This window comes from Pagrus pagrus, assembly GCF_965226575.1.
Source record: "Pagrus pagrus genome assembly, chromosome: 8".
NCBI classification, from domain to species: domain Eukaryota; kingdom Metazoa; phylum Chordata; class Actinopteri; order Spariformes; family Sparidae; genus Pagrus; species Pagrus pagrus.
This window is the reverse complement of record NC_140192.1, coordinates 13,658,907-13,674,352: the sequence shown is the minus strand read 5'-3', so window position 1 is coordinate 13,674,352 and position 15,446 is coordinate 13,658,907. Positions and strand designations below refer to the sequence as shown.

The 15,446-nt window shown below is 40.0% G+C and overlaps 1 protein-coding gene across 26 annotated transcripts in view; it reads left to right on the top strand.

Annotated features, from left to right (window-relative positions):
• kcnt1b (potassium sodium-activated channel subfamily T member 1b) overlaps positions 1-15,446 on the top strand; it is a 76,823-nt gene that overhangs the window by 41,431 nt on the left and 19,946 nt on the right. For all 26 annotated transcript variants that reach the window (XM_084360133.1, XM_084360129.1, XM_084360130.1 and 23 more), the window contains 14 exons: positions 2,617-2,696; positions 3,966-4,071; positions 5,007-5,069; positions 5,178-5,226; positions 5,443-5,502; positions 7,385-7,459; positions 7,780-7,863; positions 9,877-9,971; positions 10,984-11,164; positions 11,673-11,837; positions 12,151-12,287; positions 14,051-14,114; positions 14,368-14,476; positions 14,570-14,678. In XM_084360133.1, the coding sequence (XP_084216259.1) occupies positions 2,617-2,696; positions 3,966-4,071; positions 5,007-5,069; positions 5,178-5,226; positions 5,443-5,502; positions 7,385-7,459; positions 7,780-7,863; positions 9,877-9,971; positions 10,984-11,164; positions 11,673-11,837; positions 12,151-12,287; positions 14,051-14,114; positions 14,368-14,476; positions 14,570-14,678 (1,377 nt within the window). The remainder of the gene's footprint in view (positions 1-2,616; positions 2,697-3,965; positions 4,072-5,006; positions 5,070-5,177; positions 5,227-5,442; positions 5,503-7,384; positions 7,460-7,779; positions 7,864-9,876; positions 9,972-10,983; positions 11,165-11,672; positions 11,838-12,150; positions 12,288-14,050; positions 14,115-14,367; positions 14,477-14,569; positions 14,679-15,446) is intronic.

Below are 15,446 nucleotides of genomic sequence, written 5' to 3'. Positions count from 1 at the left end.
CTTTCTCCCACCTACACTCTTTATCTACACAATACATATCTCCCTCAGGACTTGGCTGCAGTAATTGCCTTCCTGCTCTCTCCTCCCATGTCTTTTTGCACCCTGTACTATACTCATCTTGTCAAACATGGTAGAAGGCTTTAAGGGTCTCTTCTGGAACCACAAGGCCATTATTTCTTCCTCTCCATGCTCATTAGTGACAGCAAGCCCTCTACATTACAGAAACTGTTGATGTGCCTGTCTTAACACCTACATTCATCTAACCTACCTGCAGTAGCGACATCATCACAGGCGTTTAAGCTATCATTTTGGTCAAGACCTGAAGCCTATTAAGGTCCATTATTTCTGCTCAAGCCTTTAATAGCTTTGAATGTGTCACTGTCAGCATCATAAGTGAGAAAACATGGCTGTTTGATTTAAAGTAACGTCTTTTTAAAAGGGAGATGGGTGTCAATTATTAATGGAAGCTTTTGTGTTGGTGCTCAATATAAACCAGGCTGTCATTTATTTATGTGAAGAAAATGGTCAGTGATAAAGACAAAGTGTAACAATATTACAGATTATGTGGTTTTGTACTAAATGTGTAAATGAAATATTAAGAGCAACTTGAAATTGTTATACCCACCTTGATCAATGTGGTTTATTGTCTCGGTAGAGCAATTAAAACCCCCTTACCTTAGCGCACACTCAGTATGTGTCATGACTCTGCAAATGCATATGCATCACAGCAAGTTTACCATTAGGAGAATGTCCGTGTATGAAGAAATAGGGCTTCATTTATTTAATAATCTGCATTATTGATCAGAGTAGCAGGGATTCACATCAGCATTCAGTCTCATATGCGTTTGTGGCAGTTTTTGTTTTATTGTGAGGGGGAGCTGAGCATAATGACTGGCGGTAAATGGATGGTAACGGAATTAGTCAGGAGGGAGAAGCAGCTTTTTCCCTCCACTGGATTTGCACAAAGCGCATGCTTTATAGCCCTTTTTTACTGGAAACATTCACCAAACACAATTATTGCAATGACACAATTGGCATATCTGTTGCATAAAGTCTTCTTAAGTTAAAAAGGATGTGCCATTGGGAAGAGTAGTTGTACAATAGCAGGATGCAAACTAAATTCGGTACATTTTATGTTCCGACTGAAATGTATAATTTTCAACAAAAGTTGGAACTGAATGCTTGGTCAGATTCTCTTCTTTTCTATTCTTTAACAATTTTTGTTCCAAATCTGAACTTTTGTTAACTGTAGACTCTTATGTAGGCAAAGTTCTTGCATAGCTGATTGTTTTAGAGAAGACCTATTATGCTGTTTTACACTGGTGCATGCAAAAGGTCTTCAAAGTTAAAAAACCCACAGTCTGCGCCAACGAGAGCTCCTCCCCAACAGAAAACACTGCTTCTGAAATGCCTCGTCAGTGGTACCACCTTTAATTCCTTAACTTCTTGGCATCACACCAGGTCACCCCATCACACATTTACATAATTTATGCTATATTCATGGTAGAAGTGAAGCCAACTGGAAGCTGAAGACACGACAGAGCCGACCTGAGACACAGTGTGCAGTGCTGGCTCAGGCATGTGTGGGCTGACTAATCGGAGCAGACTGGGTTTTCGGGAGAGGGGCCCTAAAGAGACGGGAGCTGAAACAATGCTGCCTCTCTCGAGAGTATGAGAAAAAAGTTGCATTTTTTTTAGCATTTAAGCACGTGAACCTATTCTAGTAACCCAAAATAAAATTATAAACCTTGAAATGAGCATAATGTCTCCTTTTTAAAGGAGAAGGATGATGATATTCTCTGTTTTTGTTATTGTAATCAACAAAATCAACTGTTAGTTTGTCTATCATTACTTGCTCTCCAGCCTCTCTGTTGTACTCAGTCACAAGCCAATTTGTTGCTACTGAAGATGCACTTAAAAACTTTAAAAACATCATGAGTAAATACTTTTATATTTTAAGAGAGGCTTAGTAATTTCCCAAAACAGCCAGTCATGGTACATTTGAGCAAACGCTACTCAGACGGGAATAATATTCGTTGGGGAGTACTTTCAGCCTCAGATTCAGTGTGGTAATAGATTCAGTATTAACAGTGCCCATTTTCTTAAGTGCAACAGTGTGGCTCACCAATGTGGTTTTAAAAGTTTCTTCAACAATGAAAGAGCTCTATGACACAGAAGAATAAGAGTAAAAGTATAGCGTTTCACCAGATATCTCAATGAATATTGGCAAAATATGCATATGTTGTTAGATGAAAAAACTATGTTGCAAAACATGTTTATATTCCTCAAACCAAGGTATATCATCTTGGTGTCAGTACTGAAACTCTGGTATGGTCTTGACACCTGCAGGCTGAGTGCAGACATGATTGCATGTCTGAATCTGTAGGACCACAACAATTGTCACAATTTACTGAGTGACGCTGATTTCAACAAACCAGTGTCACTGCAAATCCACTGCTTTTTCTCACACCTGAATATTTTGTCTCATGAAAAGATTTACAGGGTTTCGTGAAATATTTTCTGGTCATTTCTATGTGTATTTGTTTTGGCAGGAGGTGATGTGTGCATGTGTACCTGTAAACATTAACACTGACATCATGTCACTGCTCCCCACAGGGTACAGGTGGAGTTTTACGTGAACGAAAACACCTTCAAGGAGAGGCTGAAGCTTTTCTTCATCAAAAACCAAAGGTCAAGTAAGTATAGCCGACAGGGAGTGTCACGCCATTTCCCTCTATTCCCATAATGCAAATGGGCCTGCCACCGGCAATAATGCTCAGCGCTAAATGAACATAAAAAAGCATTATGTAGGAAATGGCAGCCCATGATGACGCATATCCAATTTCTGTCTCAGTTGGGGTTTCATTATTACATTGACTGCCTCGTTGAAAAACCCTGTATTTTTGTAGCCCAGCAAGGACAGAAAGAGTACGGCTCATTTGCTGCGAGACGAGACAGGGCTGCAGTGTTTCTCTCAATAGGAGATAAGACAGGAAACGCCAACACATTGCTGAAAGAGACATTGGTGCAGTTTGGTGCACTGTGTCTCGAAGCTATTCATTGCAGCTAGCTGTAAAAATGTACGCTATGGTAACCCTGTTTCTCTGGTGAAATATAAGTTGTTTACAGATCCACAGCACTGACACGGCTCTGTTTTCTTTCTTCAACGTGTCATTGTCACTAAGCCACCACAGCATTTGACATAAAACAACACAGTCAAATGAAAATGTCACACTTGGCTGCAGGGGTCTCTTGCTCTACTCCGTCACAACACTGTTTGTTGGTCTGTTCTCAAATCTTTTTAACATTGATGCTGACTTGATGTGAAGAGGTCGTGTCATGGGTGATTAGGTAACTTCAGATGCTGATTAGGAATGGGGAATACAACTAGCACCACCCTCTGGTTAACAAGCACACCTGCAGACAGGTTCCTGTTTTGCACTTCGGGTGGTGCTAGGTCGTGTGTGTTCTTATCAGCATATGCCTGCGCTTACCCAAACAGGAAACCATGATTGCACAAATATTAATATCCCTCTCAGCTCTTTCTTTGCAATCCCACCAGTCATTTACTGCTGTTGTGTCCTTCATCACATTAGAAGCCCATCAAAGTGCTGGTGTTATTTTATGTTATTCTTGGAGGATTTGAAAGTTATGCGTGAGACGAAATGAGTTGTGACAGGCAGCCAGAGCAGCATGGAACCGCATCAGTCACGCTTCAGTGCTTCAACAGATAAAGTCTCTTTAGACCTATCACGAAAGGCGTTTTGAGCACCCAAACAACTGGTGTTCAAGCAGTTTCAACTTCCCAATGAGGAGACAATCACAGAGGTGGTCACGACACTAAACGGAATGAATTGAAGGCTGAAGTTGCAGTGCTTTAAAGTAAAGCCTATGACCAAAACACCTAAAAAACGTATTTCCAGAGCAGTATTTGAGCCACATGATGTGTCTTTGTTGGTCCACAGGCCTGAGAATCCGCCTGTTCAACTTCTCACTGAAGATCCTTACCTGTGCCCTCTACATACTGAGAGTCAGCCTGGATAATCCTGGGGACGTCAATGGTGGCTCATGGTGAGACACACAATCAAATCATCAGATATTCCCATGTTCCAGATGTCTATATTCTCTGGATATTTGTTTTTTTTGTTATGATTTATTGTAGTCTTTTTTGTTTGGGTTTATATTTGGCAACATCTTTGATGCTAAGTAAAGGCAATGTGATATGTTTTCCCTCAGAATAAGATGTTACTGTGCAGAAACTGTTTTTGTAGATGCAGCTCTCTGCTCCATCCTCTTATCACATTTAATGCCATCTATCATTTTTCTATTCTGTTGATTCCAAGCCCACCAGATGACTTGCCATATGCCAGAGGATTTTTCCATGAATATTTTCCAGTTGCCATGTGTGCAAGGCAACAAATATAAAAGACATCATGAAAGAAGAACGCATTTATATGGAAATGTTGTGGGTTTTTGCTTTCAACAGTTTAAAGTGTTTAGTTCCAGGAGTTATTCTGACAAAAAAAACATATTCAAATGTACACCCAACATTTAGGTCAAAGGTTTCGACAACATTAAAGGTCCCATATTGTAGAAAGGGAGATTTGCATGTCTTTTTTCATTATAGAGCAGGTGTAGATACTATATGCTCAATCCACAAAGAAATGCTCCCTGCCAGTATTCAGGAGCTGTGCCTTCAAACAAGCCATTAGGGCTTCCATAAAGTTCTGATGTCACGACCATACAGTCATCGCCCTCGGCCATGCCCCCAGCACGGCCATGGCTGCAAAAACAGTGGCCCTTTTAAGAGCTGACCAATCAGAGTAGACGAGGCTTTTCGGCTGGGGATCCTTAAAGAGCCAGGCACTTAAATGGAGCGGCCACACAGAGAATGAATAGAACTGAAAAAAATAATGTGCTATGTGGGAAATGTTTCTCAGTGGGTATGTTTCCTCTCAGGCACGCACATTCATGCTTCTTATGTTTCCCTTGTTACTGTTTTTCAGTAATGGTACATCTTGTCGGAACAACAGTTGGACTAATACCACACAGTCGACAGATATCAACTGGTACGTTTCAGGCATTTATTTGCAAACTAAAGCATGTTCATTATCATTTTTTGTATTAATGTACATGCACTTAAATGTGTGGAAAAACTCTATTCTGGTTTTTGACAGGGAGGTGATTTTCTGGGTTAACAGAAAGGATCCTGTATGGGCGATACAGGTGAGAGTATTAACACTCCAGTGGAAGTGTGCATAAATCAAATTCCACTGCATGAACTGAATCTCAAGGCACGATTCATCCCAAACACACTTTCAGCCATTTATTAGATAAAAGCGTTGCAGAAGTGCATTTTTTTCTCAGTGAAGGTTGAGCAGCCATAAGAGATCAGTTTGCAGTTGTTGGCTTCATATATCTCCCTTTCTCCTTCGGCTCTAGATGACAGTGGCCTTAATCAGTTTCTTGGAGACCATGCTTATCACATATCTCAGCTACAAGGTAAGTAACTGGTCCACAGTGTTCAGTTTCTTTATTTTATCTGTGCAGATGTCTTACAGCTGTTACGGTCCAGCCCTGCCAGCCAGTTCTATCCCGTGGGCCGACAGCCTCCAGTGCCCTGTCCAGGCGCCAGTGCCAATGCACTTAGCAAAGACTCGGGGCCAAAATACTTTTGCACCCAATTTTAGATATTGTTGTTGTTACTTCTATTTGGTTTCTTCTATGAGAGTCATCTAAAAGTGCACTTTGTTCATTTTAAGGGAGGATTATGCAAGTAGTCTTTAGTGGATTCCCATTAGTCTCTAATGGTTGCTTGTCTTCCCATTGTCTTCCCATACCAACATAACCACCAAAAGTAAATACAAATTCAAATAGATCAGTATCAGTAAGAATAAAAAAACACAATGTTAACCATGCAGTAAGATCGGTAAACAAATTACATAACAACAAACAACAGCAACCCATAGGCAGTGAGTGAAGATATCTGCATTATGTCTTATATGGAAATAAGTCAAGCTTCCACGGGTTAAAAGGGTCAGTCTCTGCGTCAGATTTCTTCACTGCTAATGAGCAGGGATAAGCCGAGGGATTTTTGCCCCTTGTAGAGTATAACCTACAGTACAGTATGTAAATGAGGTGGACAGCATGTTAAAAACACCATGTGTTTCTGTTTTCTGGTTACTTGCCTTATTTCAACTGGAAGGCATTAAAGAAAAGATCACCAGATTTGTAGGCTAATTACATTGGGATTTGGGGATATGATAGCACCTGCTATATTAACACCTAAATATCAAGTTTGTTGCATTTCACCAGGGTCCTCACGGTACTGCCAGTCTGAGACATTAATGTTTGCTCGGAATTATTCGTTTTAGCTTTTCTGCCCTGAGAACTGGTAGTGTCTGTTAAAGATGTTGCTCCTTCCCCTGTGGTGGCAATCTAAATTTGGGTGTTTGTTGATCCTTTTATATCCAGCTATATCTTTTTCTTTTCTCAGAAGGTTGTTTAGGGACTTTGTGTTTATCTTATGAGGACCAAAAGCCCAGATTGTATTAAATTCAGTTGTTTGTGAAATGTAGCCTCGTAAAGTGCCTCTCAGTTTTCTTTGTTAAGCTTTTTACTGGCTCCATCATAAAGAGAATCCACAACTGAGCTGCACCATAAAAACACTGCTGCTCTCTTTATATGTCATTGGTATTCAGTATATTATATATAATATATAGTAAGATGCTGGCTTCATCTTCAAAAGGCCAGAGTATACTAGTCTACATCTATTAGTTAAAACTTGTTTTTCTTATCTTGCATGGAAATAATGAAAGCTTTTCTTACTGCCGTGGCCTTTTTGAATACATAATTCAGCATCTAATAATGCAAGGATACTATTAAACTTAATTTACATAACACATGTCTAAAAGCAGCAGCAGAAAATGCAGAATATAGTAATTTACTAAATTCTGTCTTAAAAATGTCCTAAATGTGGTGGAATGTAGTTATAACAAAGAGAGTTCATTTCAAAGGCTTAGGGTTATTATAATGATAATTAAGTTTCTGTGTTAAATTGACGAGTAGCTGAGCATCATTAATGGGCTCCACAAACAAGAACATACTTTGAATGCCTTTAGGTCAATATGCTGTTTCTTGACACAACTTTAATGAATGCACCAGCTTCCAGCTTTGATGTGATGTTCAATACTGAAATTGATTATACCAAAGAAAGATGCATTTTTAATGTTATTGATCTCACCCATTAGAGTGTAACGTGGACTTACACCTCACAATCTAGAGAACTGTTGTTTACCTGTCTCTTACACAGAATTGTTTTTCTATTGTTCACAGCCGACTTTCACTGGTTTATTTGATTATGTCCCATCTATTTCCTTTTTAGGGGAACATTTGGGAGCAGATGTTCCAGATATCCTTCATATTGGAGATGATCAACACAGTGCCATTTATAATCACTGTGAGTAATTATCTTAGTCAGTCAATCTGCTCAGTCAGTCAGAAATATTTTATCATAGGCATCTTCATTTAGGCTTGTGGGCAATTTGGTATTACATTGATCTGAGACATTCAGCAATCCAACGTTAGTGCCCCAATCATTAGTGTTCCTCATCTCAGTCTACGCATTTGACCCTCTATAAAAAAAATTGCAAAGAGCATACTAGCTGTGTATTTAATGTTTTTTCAGTATCGAGGACAATGATTTGATGTCTTTGGTATGTCAGCTGATTAGTATTTCACCCTTTCTCTCAATCATCTTTCTTTATTTTCTTTCTTAAGATCTTCTGGAAACCATTGAGAAATATATTCGTCCCAGTATTTCTTAACTGCTGGCTTGCCAAAGGTGCCCTGGAGAACATGATTGTAAGTATTTTCTATAATGTATTAATTGTTCTGTACAAACTGTAGCTGTTGTGCATGAAAGCCACTGAGGTACATTATCCATCCGGTGAGCTTACAAGTATGACTATTAGGCCAGAGTGGCTTTATACGATTTAGTCTGAACAGAATTCAGTTGAAGAAATTTTTAGCTGATGCAGTGTTTTTGTGAACTGTGCACTGACTAATGTATCTTTTTGCTCGTGTTATAAGTTACATTAATTTGTGTAACATTGTTACATGTACCAGTGATGCTGGTTACTTTGATAATTTAGCTAATTAGATTTCCATCAGAACTTACATCAACCATTTTCTTGAGTTAACTGAGCTCTTGCTTGGAGAAAAACATGCTTGAAAGAAAGATAAGAGGAGCTAAGGATGGATATTTTTTCACAATTGCCTAAAAAAAAAAAAGAGTATGGCTTTTGGAAAGGTGTTCTCTGACTGTTTACTTTTAGTTTAGGACTAAACGGACCGAAAGTATGCATCTTGTATGGATGGTTACATAAAAAACCTCAAGCTATTACTTGCACTCATTCTGTTTATATTTCCCACCAGAATACAGAAAAAATGCATAGTAAATAATTATAAATAGGAACAGAAACAAATTAAAATAGAAATTTCAGTTTATGTCACATTTAGCAAACTAATTAATGCATACATTAATAAAAACATTTTTTATATTATTTTTGGCCCATTGAATGTCACATTAATGGTCCTCCATAGCTGGGGGTTCATGAAGAAATGCTATACGTACCGGAAACCTATTCTGTAAATGAAAATTGATGCATTCACAATAGCTAAGCATTACAAAGCAGCTCCACAAACGAGTGCATGCTTTGAATGTTTTAGTGACAACTCTATGGGCTGTTTCTCAACCCAACATTTATCACTGCCCAACTCCATTTGAACTTTGGTAAGCTCAGATCAATACTAAAGTTATTAATACTGAAATAAAGGAGCAATTCTTTACATACTGAAGACTCATACTGTAAATGAAAATGATGCATCATATTTATTGGGAGACAACAGCAAAAGCTGACACAAGAGCAAGGCAAGACAGGCAAGAAAATGGTGCAGGCATAACCAAACAGGACAGAGCACTGCAGTACAACATAGAAACAAAGACAGGATTAAAATGCCTGCTGCACACAAGTCTGGTGTTGTAGTATCAATATTGTCCAGGATTTGCCATAGGTGCAAAGTGACTGGTACAGGGAATTGAAAGCAATTAGATGATATCCAGCTGGTGTAGTGAGTGTGCTCTCAGATGAAGCCGTGACAGAGTAAGAGCCTCATGCCAAAGCGGTAGTTGGGCAGATGGTAGAATCTGTAGCCAAGCAAACCAGCACATGGAGAGAAAGCAGTGACAGCTCGGAGAGGCAGTGACGGGGAGGCGGTGGTAGGCAGAACATGCTAACAAGGTGCCACTGAAAGTGAGTCGTGAGCTCCTCCATTTCAGGACAGTATACTTACGTAGGAGAAAGCACGATACTGAAACGTTCCACTAAAGAGAAGAGGAATGTGGAGTTGGGCACAGTTTTGATTTGTATTTAGACAATCCTTGTTTTCTCCACCAATATAGTGTGTAGTAAGAAAATTGTTTCACAGATCGGTTTTTATTGAGAACTGACGGCTCGAAACATAAGTGTCACAATTTGATGCGCCAAACCAGACTATAGCTTCCAGCTAGCTTGCATCTGTTGTCCTTTGGCAGGTCAGCGCAGAGAAACAACAGAAAGACAAACAGCGCAAAGTAATGACAACACACAGGCTCCTTGTCAGGCAGGGTGATCTATCGATTTGTGGCTGTTACAGAGAAAGCTGATTGCCCGAATGCAGTACATTCTCGTATCGAGGATATGCTGTAGGATCTAATAGAATTTATGTTGTTAATGTACAGTATATATTGTATTCAGTTAACTAGACTGGAAAACAGTTTAGTAGGTCAGTAGATTCAAAACCTGCCTTTCTAATAATCTCTTTCCATGTGTCCAGAATGACTTTCATCGTGCCATCCAGAGGACCCACTCTGCCATGTTCAACCAGGTGTTCATCCTCATCTGCACCTTACTGTGTCTGGTTTTCACTGGGTAAGTGAACCCCTGTTGCATCTCTTTCTTTACTGGCTCTTGCGGCAGAATCTTTTTCCTGAACTGTGTACCACATTACCCAGAAAAAAACATCTCTTCTCCACAGTGCAGTTGGTACTGTGCAATCTGTTGGACAAGGGTCAGTAATTGGAGGAATGTATGCAAACATATCTTGTAAGAAGACTCGGTGAGCTGTTGGCACAGTGGTGAAGCCAAAGGTGCCTAGTTTTTCTAGCTAGGTGAAATTGGACTGAAAGAGACCAGGAAAAAGCAACAAAACCTTTGGAGTTTGCTAATTTCAGGAAGCCTGTTTGCTCACCATTCTGGCAAAAGGAAATGATCAGTTTAAACACCCTGGCATTTGATATCTTGAAGTACTTTCTTACCAAAGTGATTGATGAGCAGGAGGGAAAACATGCAAAAACACTTGTCGGATGTCAGCTCACATGCTCCAAAATGCAGGCAGTAAGTGAGAGACTAAGAACAAGAAAACACAGCAGGGAAAAGTGTTAAAATAATCACTGTTAATCAACCCTCCTTTATTCCCTTTGTCTCGTGGTTTTCCACTTTTATCACAGTCGTTTATTTTAATCAGAGCTATCACTGATGAAAGCTTAGATCTTTGGCAGCCTACTAGTCCCTTGGCCACTGCCTTGCATCTACTGTCCACTCCACTCTGTCCAGTTAGACATCTCCTCATGCCTCCGGGTTTCATTAAATCGCCAACTTATCAATGAAAAAACACAAATGAATTGACTCAGGCAGTAAGGGGAACTGACAGATCAATCAATGGTGTCCCTTTCACTGACAAACTGAGCAGGAACCTAAGCTGTATTGAATCCAGTGCCCTTTAATTTTGGGCAAATTGGATTTGATATCAATCCAGCAGGCTAGCACTGAAGGAGATTACCCTCATCAAGTATCTCTTCACATGTTTAATTTAAATTACCCGCAGGAGACACGGCTGTTGTAACACCATCAAGTCGTTATATAATTCCTCATGTTTCTGCAGGGCTTGTGGGATCCAGCATCTAGAGAGAGCCGGGAAGCACCTGACCCTGTTTGACTCCTTCTACTTCTGCATTGTCACCTTCTCCACTGTGGGCTACGGTGACGTCACGCCCCAGATTTGGCCGTCCCAGCTGCTGGTGGTCATTCTCATCTGTGTTGCCCTGGTGGTGCTCCCACTGCAGGTAAACTAATTTAGTAATTATATTTTAAAAGGGCATCAGCGGCATTCACGCTTCTATAAACTTTGTTTTCAGTCCTGTCTGTTAGTCAGCAGATGTTCTGCATCTAGTGCTGACCTTCATGGGGTTATCATCAAATATTAAACAACATTTTCTTGCAGCTATCGCAGGGCAAGATAGCAAATGAAAAGTTGCTTACTTCTGGCTGCAAATCTCACAAAATTCTGATTATGTCGGCTCATATTTGCTTCATTAATAAATCCACCTATTCGCTTGAACATGTTTGTAATATTTGGAAACAACTAACGTTGTCACTTCAAATGTTGTGATGCATATACAGTAATCCCCGTAGAGCAAATTGGGTGCAAAATAGAAGTGAACTCCTGTTGTTTACAAACTGCTACATCAGCAGTTTTCACTCCAGTGCTCTCACCATCTGTGCCCAGACAGCAAATCTGTCTCTGCGTCCTTATTTGACACCATGTCGATGTTTTTTATGTCGTTGTGTCAGTTTGAAGAACTGGCATACCTGTGGATGGAGAGCCAGAAGTTAGGAGGGAACTACAGCCGCCACCGGGCGCAGACAGAGAAGCACGTTGTGTTGTGTGTCAGCTCGCTGAAGATTGATCTGCTGATGGACTTCCTCAACGAGTTCTACGCTCATCCCAGACTACAGGTACCAGAATAAAACAGTGGGTTGTAGATGTATGATTATCAGAAAGTCAAATATGCAGTTAGTATAAATGCCCTACTGTCTTTAGTTTGTGCCATCAGCGTAGGAATGGTTATGTGATAAGCAAGATAATAACTATAGATAGACAATTATTGTCGATTTATGTTCCAATGTTTCTAACCTTAAAAAGGCCAAAAAGTAGTTTTTTTTAGCAAATTTTAAACATTTACTGCACAGGTAACACACTCTATATATCTATACTATATAAAACTTGTAGGATTATTTAGTTAAAGCATCTCTATCTCTTGTTTTGAAGGACTACTATGTGGTGATCCTGTGTCCAACGGAGATAGACATTCAGGTTCGCCGGATCCTCCAAATCCCTCTGTGGTCCCAGAGGGTCATCTACCTTCAAGGATCTGCTCTCAAAGACCAGGACCTGATGAGGGCCAAGTGAGTGAAAGCCTCTGAATTACTGCCCGCATTCAATCTGATTACTACATGAAATTGGGCTCTGTGTTAATTTCTGAGTGTTAAAGTTTGAATTTCAGTCGAGCACATAATCTATATGTGATTCATTTTAAGAACTGGATAAGAATGCAAATGTGAAGTTTTAAATCTTCTGCTAGCGTGTCAGAGTCCTTGAAGTACAGTGAGAGGATGAGATGGTTACAAGTTCACTTGGCTGCCCTCCACTTGCACAATTAGTGTAATGGGATTTCACAGTACAGTACACTGATCATCTGCTCATTTCAAAGGGCACAGACACAGACAGCATAAGAAACTGTGATAGATTGGAATATGTTTGTCCTGTCCATCCAAAATATTGCAGCACCAGTGTTGCTATTCATTGTTTTACTGTTGCTCTTTATTGGATGTGGTAATATGTAGTGATACGGGTGAAATGAGGTCTAACTGTGTCTCACTAGTACATTAAGTGTGTAATCACAACCATGAATTTGACCAGGAGCCCATCCAGGTTAAAAGAAACTGTGCCAGTTTGATGGTGGTGTGATGATCCCTTCATGAACTAGAACTAAAGATATGACTGTCAACTTTCAGCTGACTTTTATGGGCAGGGCGCTCTAGTAGCAGGCAACATGGAGAGAAGTTTTCCATTGCTCATTTGCTTATACTAATTACATTGTAATGATACAGATCTGATTTGAAATTGGCAAAGTTTCCCTACAAGGGAGAGACTTCACCCAGTGTTCAGACTGATGCTTTTAATGTGGATGAGACACTGATGGCTTCATTTTACAAATCCTTTATCAAATCAGTTTTAAACTTTTGTTTGATTTCTTAGTATGGGAACAAAAAATGTTTGTAGAACATTGTTAAAGTAGCCAGCAAAATAATTGGCAATAATAAAAAAATAATTGTCTTTAGAAGATTACCATGACTGACAAGTTTTGTGGGAAGCACGGTCAATCTTGGCCAGCTCTGACCTCCCACTCTTGGAGGAATTCAGTCTTCTACCTTCTAAGCAAGGGTACAGGCCCACATAGTAAAAAAGTATAAAGTTGAAATTTTCCTTTGTTCCAAGTGCAGTAAATGCACTTAATTTGCACTAAGTCTTGACGCTACCGCTCAACATCACTTGATCTTGGCTATAGTTCTAGTGGTAAATTTTTTATCAAAAGATGCATCTTTTTTATTTGGCTATTTGCTGTAACTGTGTGATAAATGTCCCATGTCCTTATCAATGTTGCGTTTATGTTTTGATCCTCTACTGCAAATCAAATTTTCCCTCTAGGAACATAAAGATCTGAAGTGAAGCTGTGTAGGTGAATAGACGCTGTGGCAATTTTACGCACTGATGTGTAATAGATAAAATCACCCAGCCAGATGAGCCCCTTAGACACATCAGCCCTGCTGTGCTCAGAGATGTTCTTGTAATCATTTCATATTGTAGTTCCCTTCAAGTTCACAGAACATGTGTTTTCTGTCATGAATGAATGATCTCTGCCCCTCATGTGACACTAGCCCTGGGCACTATATCAAACAGCATCAGATTGTTTTCATGCTACAGTGCGGCTGAAAAGGTTTTCAGTCGTTGTCACAGGACATTAGCTCTCATCCCTGCTTTTCTTCTCTTTAGGCCCTGGTCCTCTTAAAGAATACATTTTACGTTTGGTTGAATGTCCTCTTCGTAGTTACCAACCCGTGAACTTCCCTGTCTTTGTGTTTATCTGTTTCTCTCTGTCGATCCTCAGGATGGACGACGCAGAGGCCTGCTTCATCCTCAGCAGCAGGAACGAGGTCGACCGAACTGCTGCTGTGAGTCACATCGACAGAAATCAGTCGAAGCAATCTTAAAACTCCAGTTTCCAGTATAAATACTTCCGATAAAAAAAATTACACTGAAACTATTCCCTCTTCACACTAAACTTGCAGTTGGAGGTATATCGTGACTCTATTAGAGATGCAATTGAGCATTGAGTGCACATTGACTCACTGAGGTCAGAAATTCAGATTGCGTATACAAATGAGCCACTGCATCAGCAAAATTCAACCATTTCTTTTCCCACAGGATCACCAGACTATTTTGAGGGCTTGGGCTGCGAAAGACTTTGCTCCAAATTGCCCTCTTTACGTCCAAATTCTCAAACCAGAAAATAAATTCCATGTTAAGTTTGCAGGTAAGCACAGTTGGCTTGTCTTTGTTTTTTCTGACACATACACCTCTAAATCTAACATACTGTATTCCTGCAATTTATCCCATTTTCAATCAGATCATGTCGTATGTGAAGAGGAGTTCAAATATGCCATGTTGGCGCTGAACTGTGTGTGTCCGGCCACGTCTACCTTAGTCACACTCCTGGTTCACACCTCCAGAGGACAGTGAGTAATTGCTACTATTTTACTGAAGTTTAAATTAACATTTATGCTTTTACAGTTGTATCTACTGTCAGTATATCCTTTAGTCGGTGTGTGTGATAATCTCATTTATAAAACTTAAAACTTTCTGCTGGGAAACATGGGTCGGACCTGGTCCAGCATGTCCCAGAGGTGCTTAATTGGATTGGGATCTGGGGACTTTGGTGTCCAGGTCAACACCTTGAGCTCTTTGTCACTTTCCTCAGGCCATTCCTGAACAGTTATTGTAGTGTGTCAGGGCGCATTGTCCTGATAGGGAGGCCACTGCCATCAGGGAGTGTCATTGCCATGAGGGGATTTAGTTGGCCTGCAGCAGTGTTTGGGTGGGTGAATGCCAGGATTCAATGTTTCCTGGCAGGATATTGCACTGTAACGAGATGATCAATGTCATTCATTTTACCTGTCAGTAGTGTAAATGTTGTTGCCTATCAGTGTACATGTCATATACTCTTGAGGTGATCACAGAAATATTAGAAAGTTGCCTAAAACAACCAACAAGTTTTTTAAAAGGTTAAACAAACAACAGTGTTAAATGGTAATTTTTAGAGATGATGGTAAAGCGATGTAGCTTCTAACAGAGCCAGGCTGTTTCCCCCCTTTTTCCAGTTTTTATGCTAAGCTAAGCTAACAGTCTCCTGCCTCCAGCTTCATTTGTACCAATATTTTCAACTAGCTCAAGGCTTCCTTTCAAGGTTATTCAGGCTGTTAGTCAGTCATCAGTCGAATCTAAGG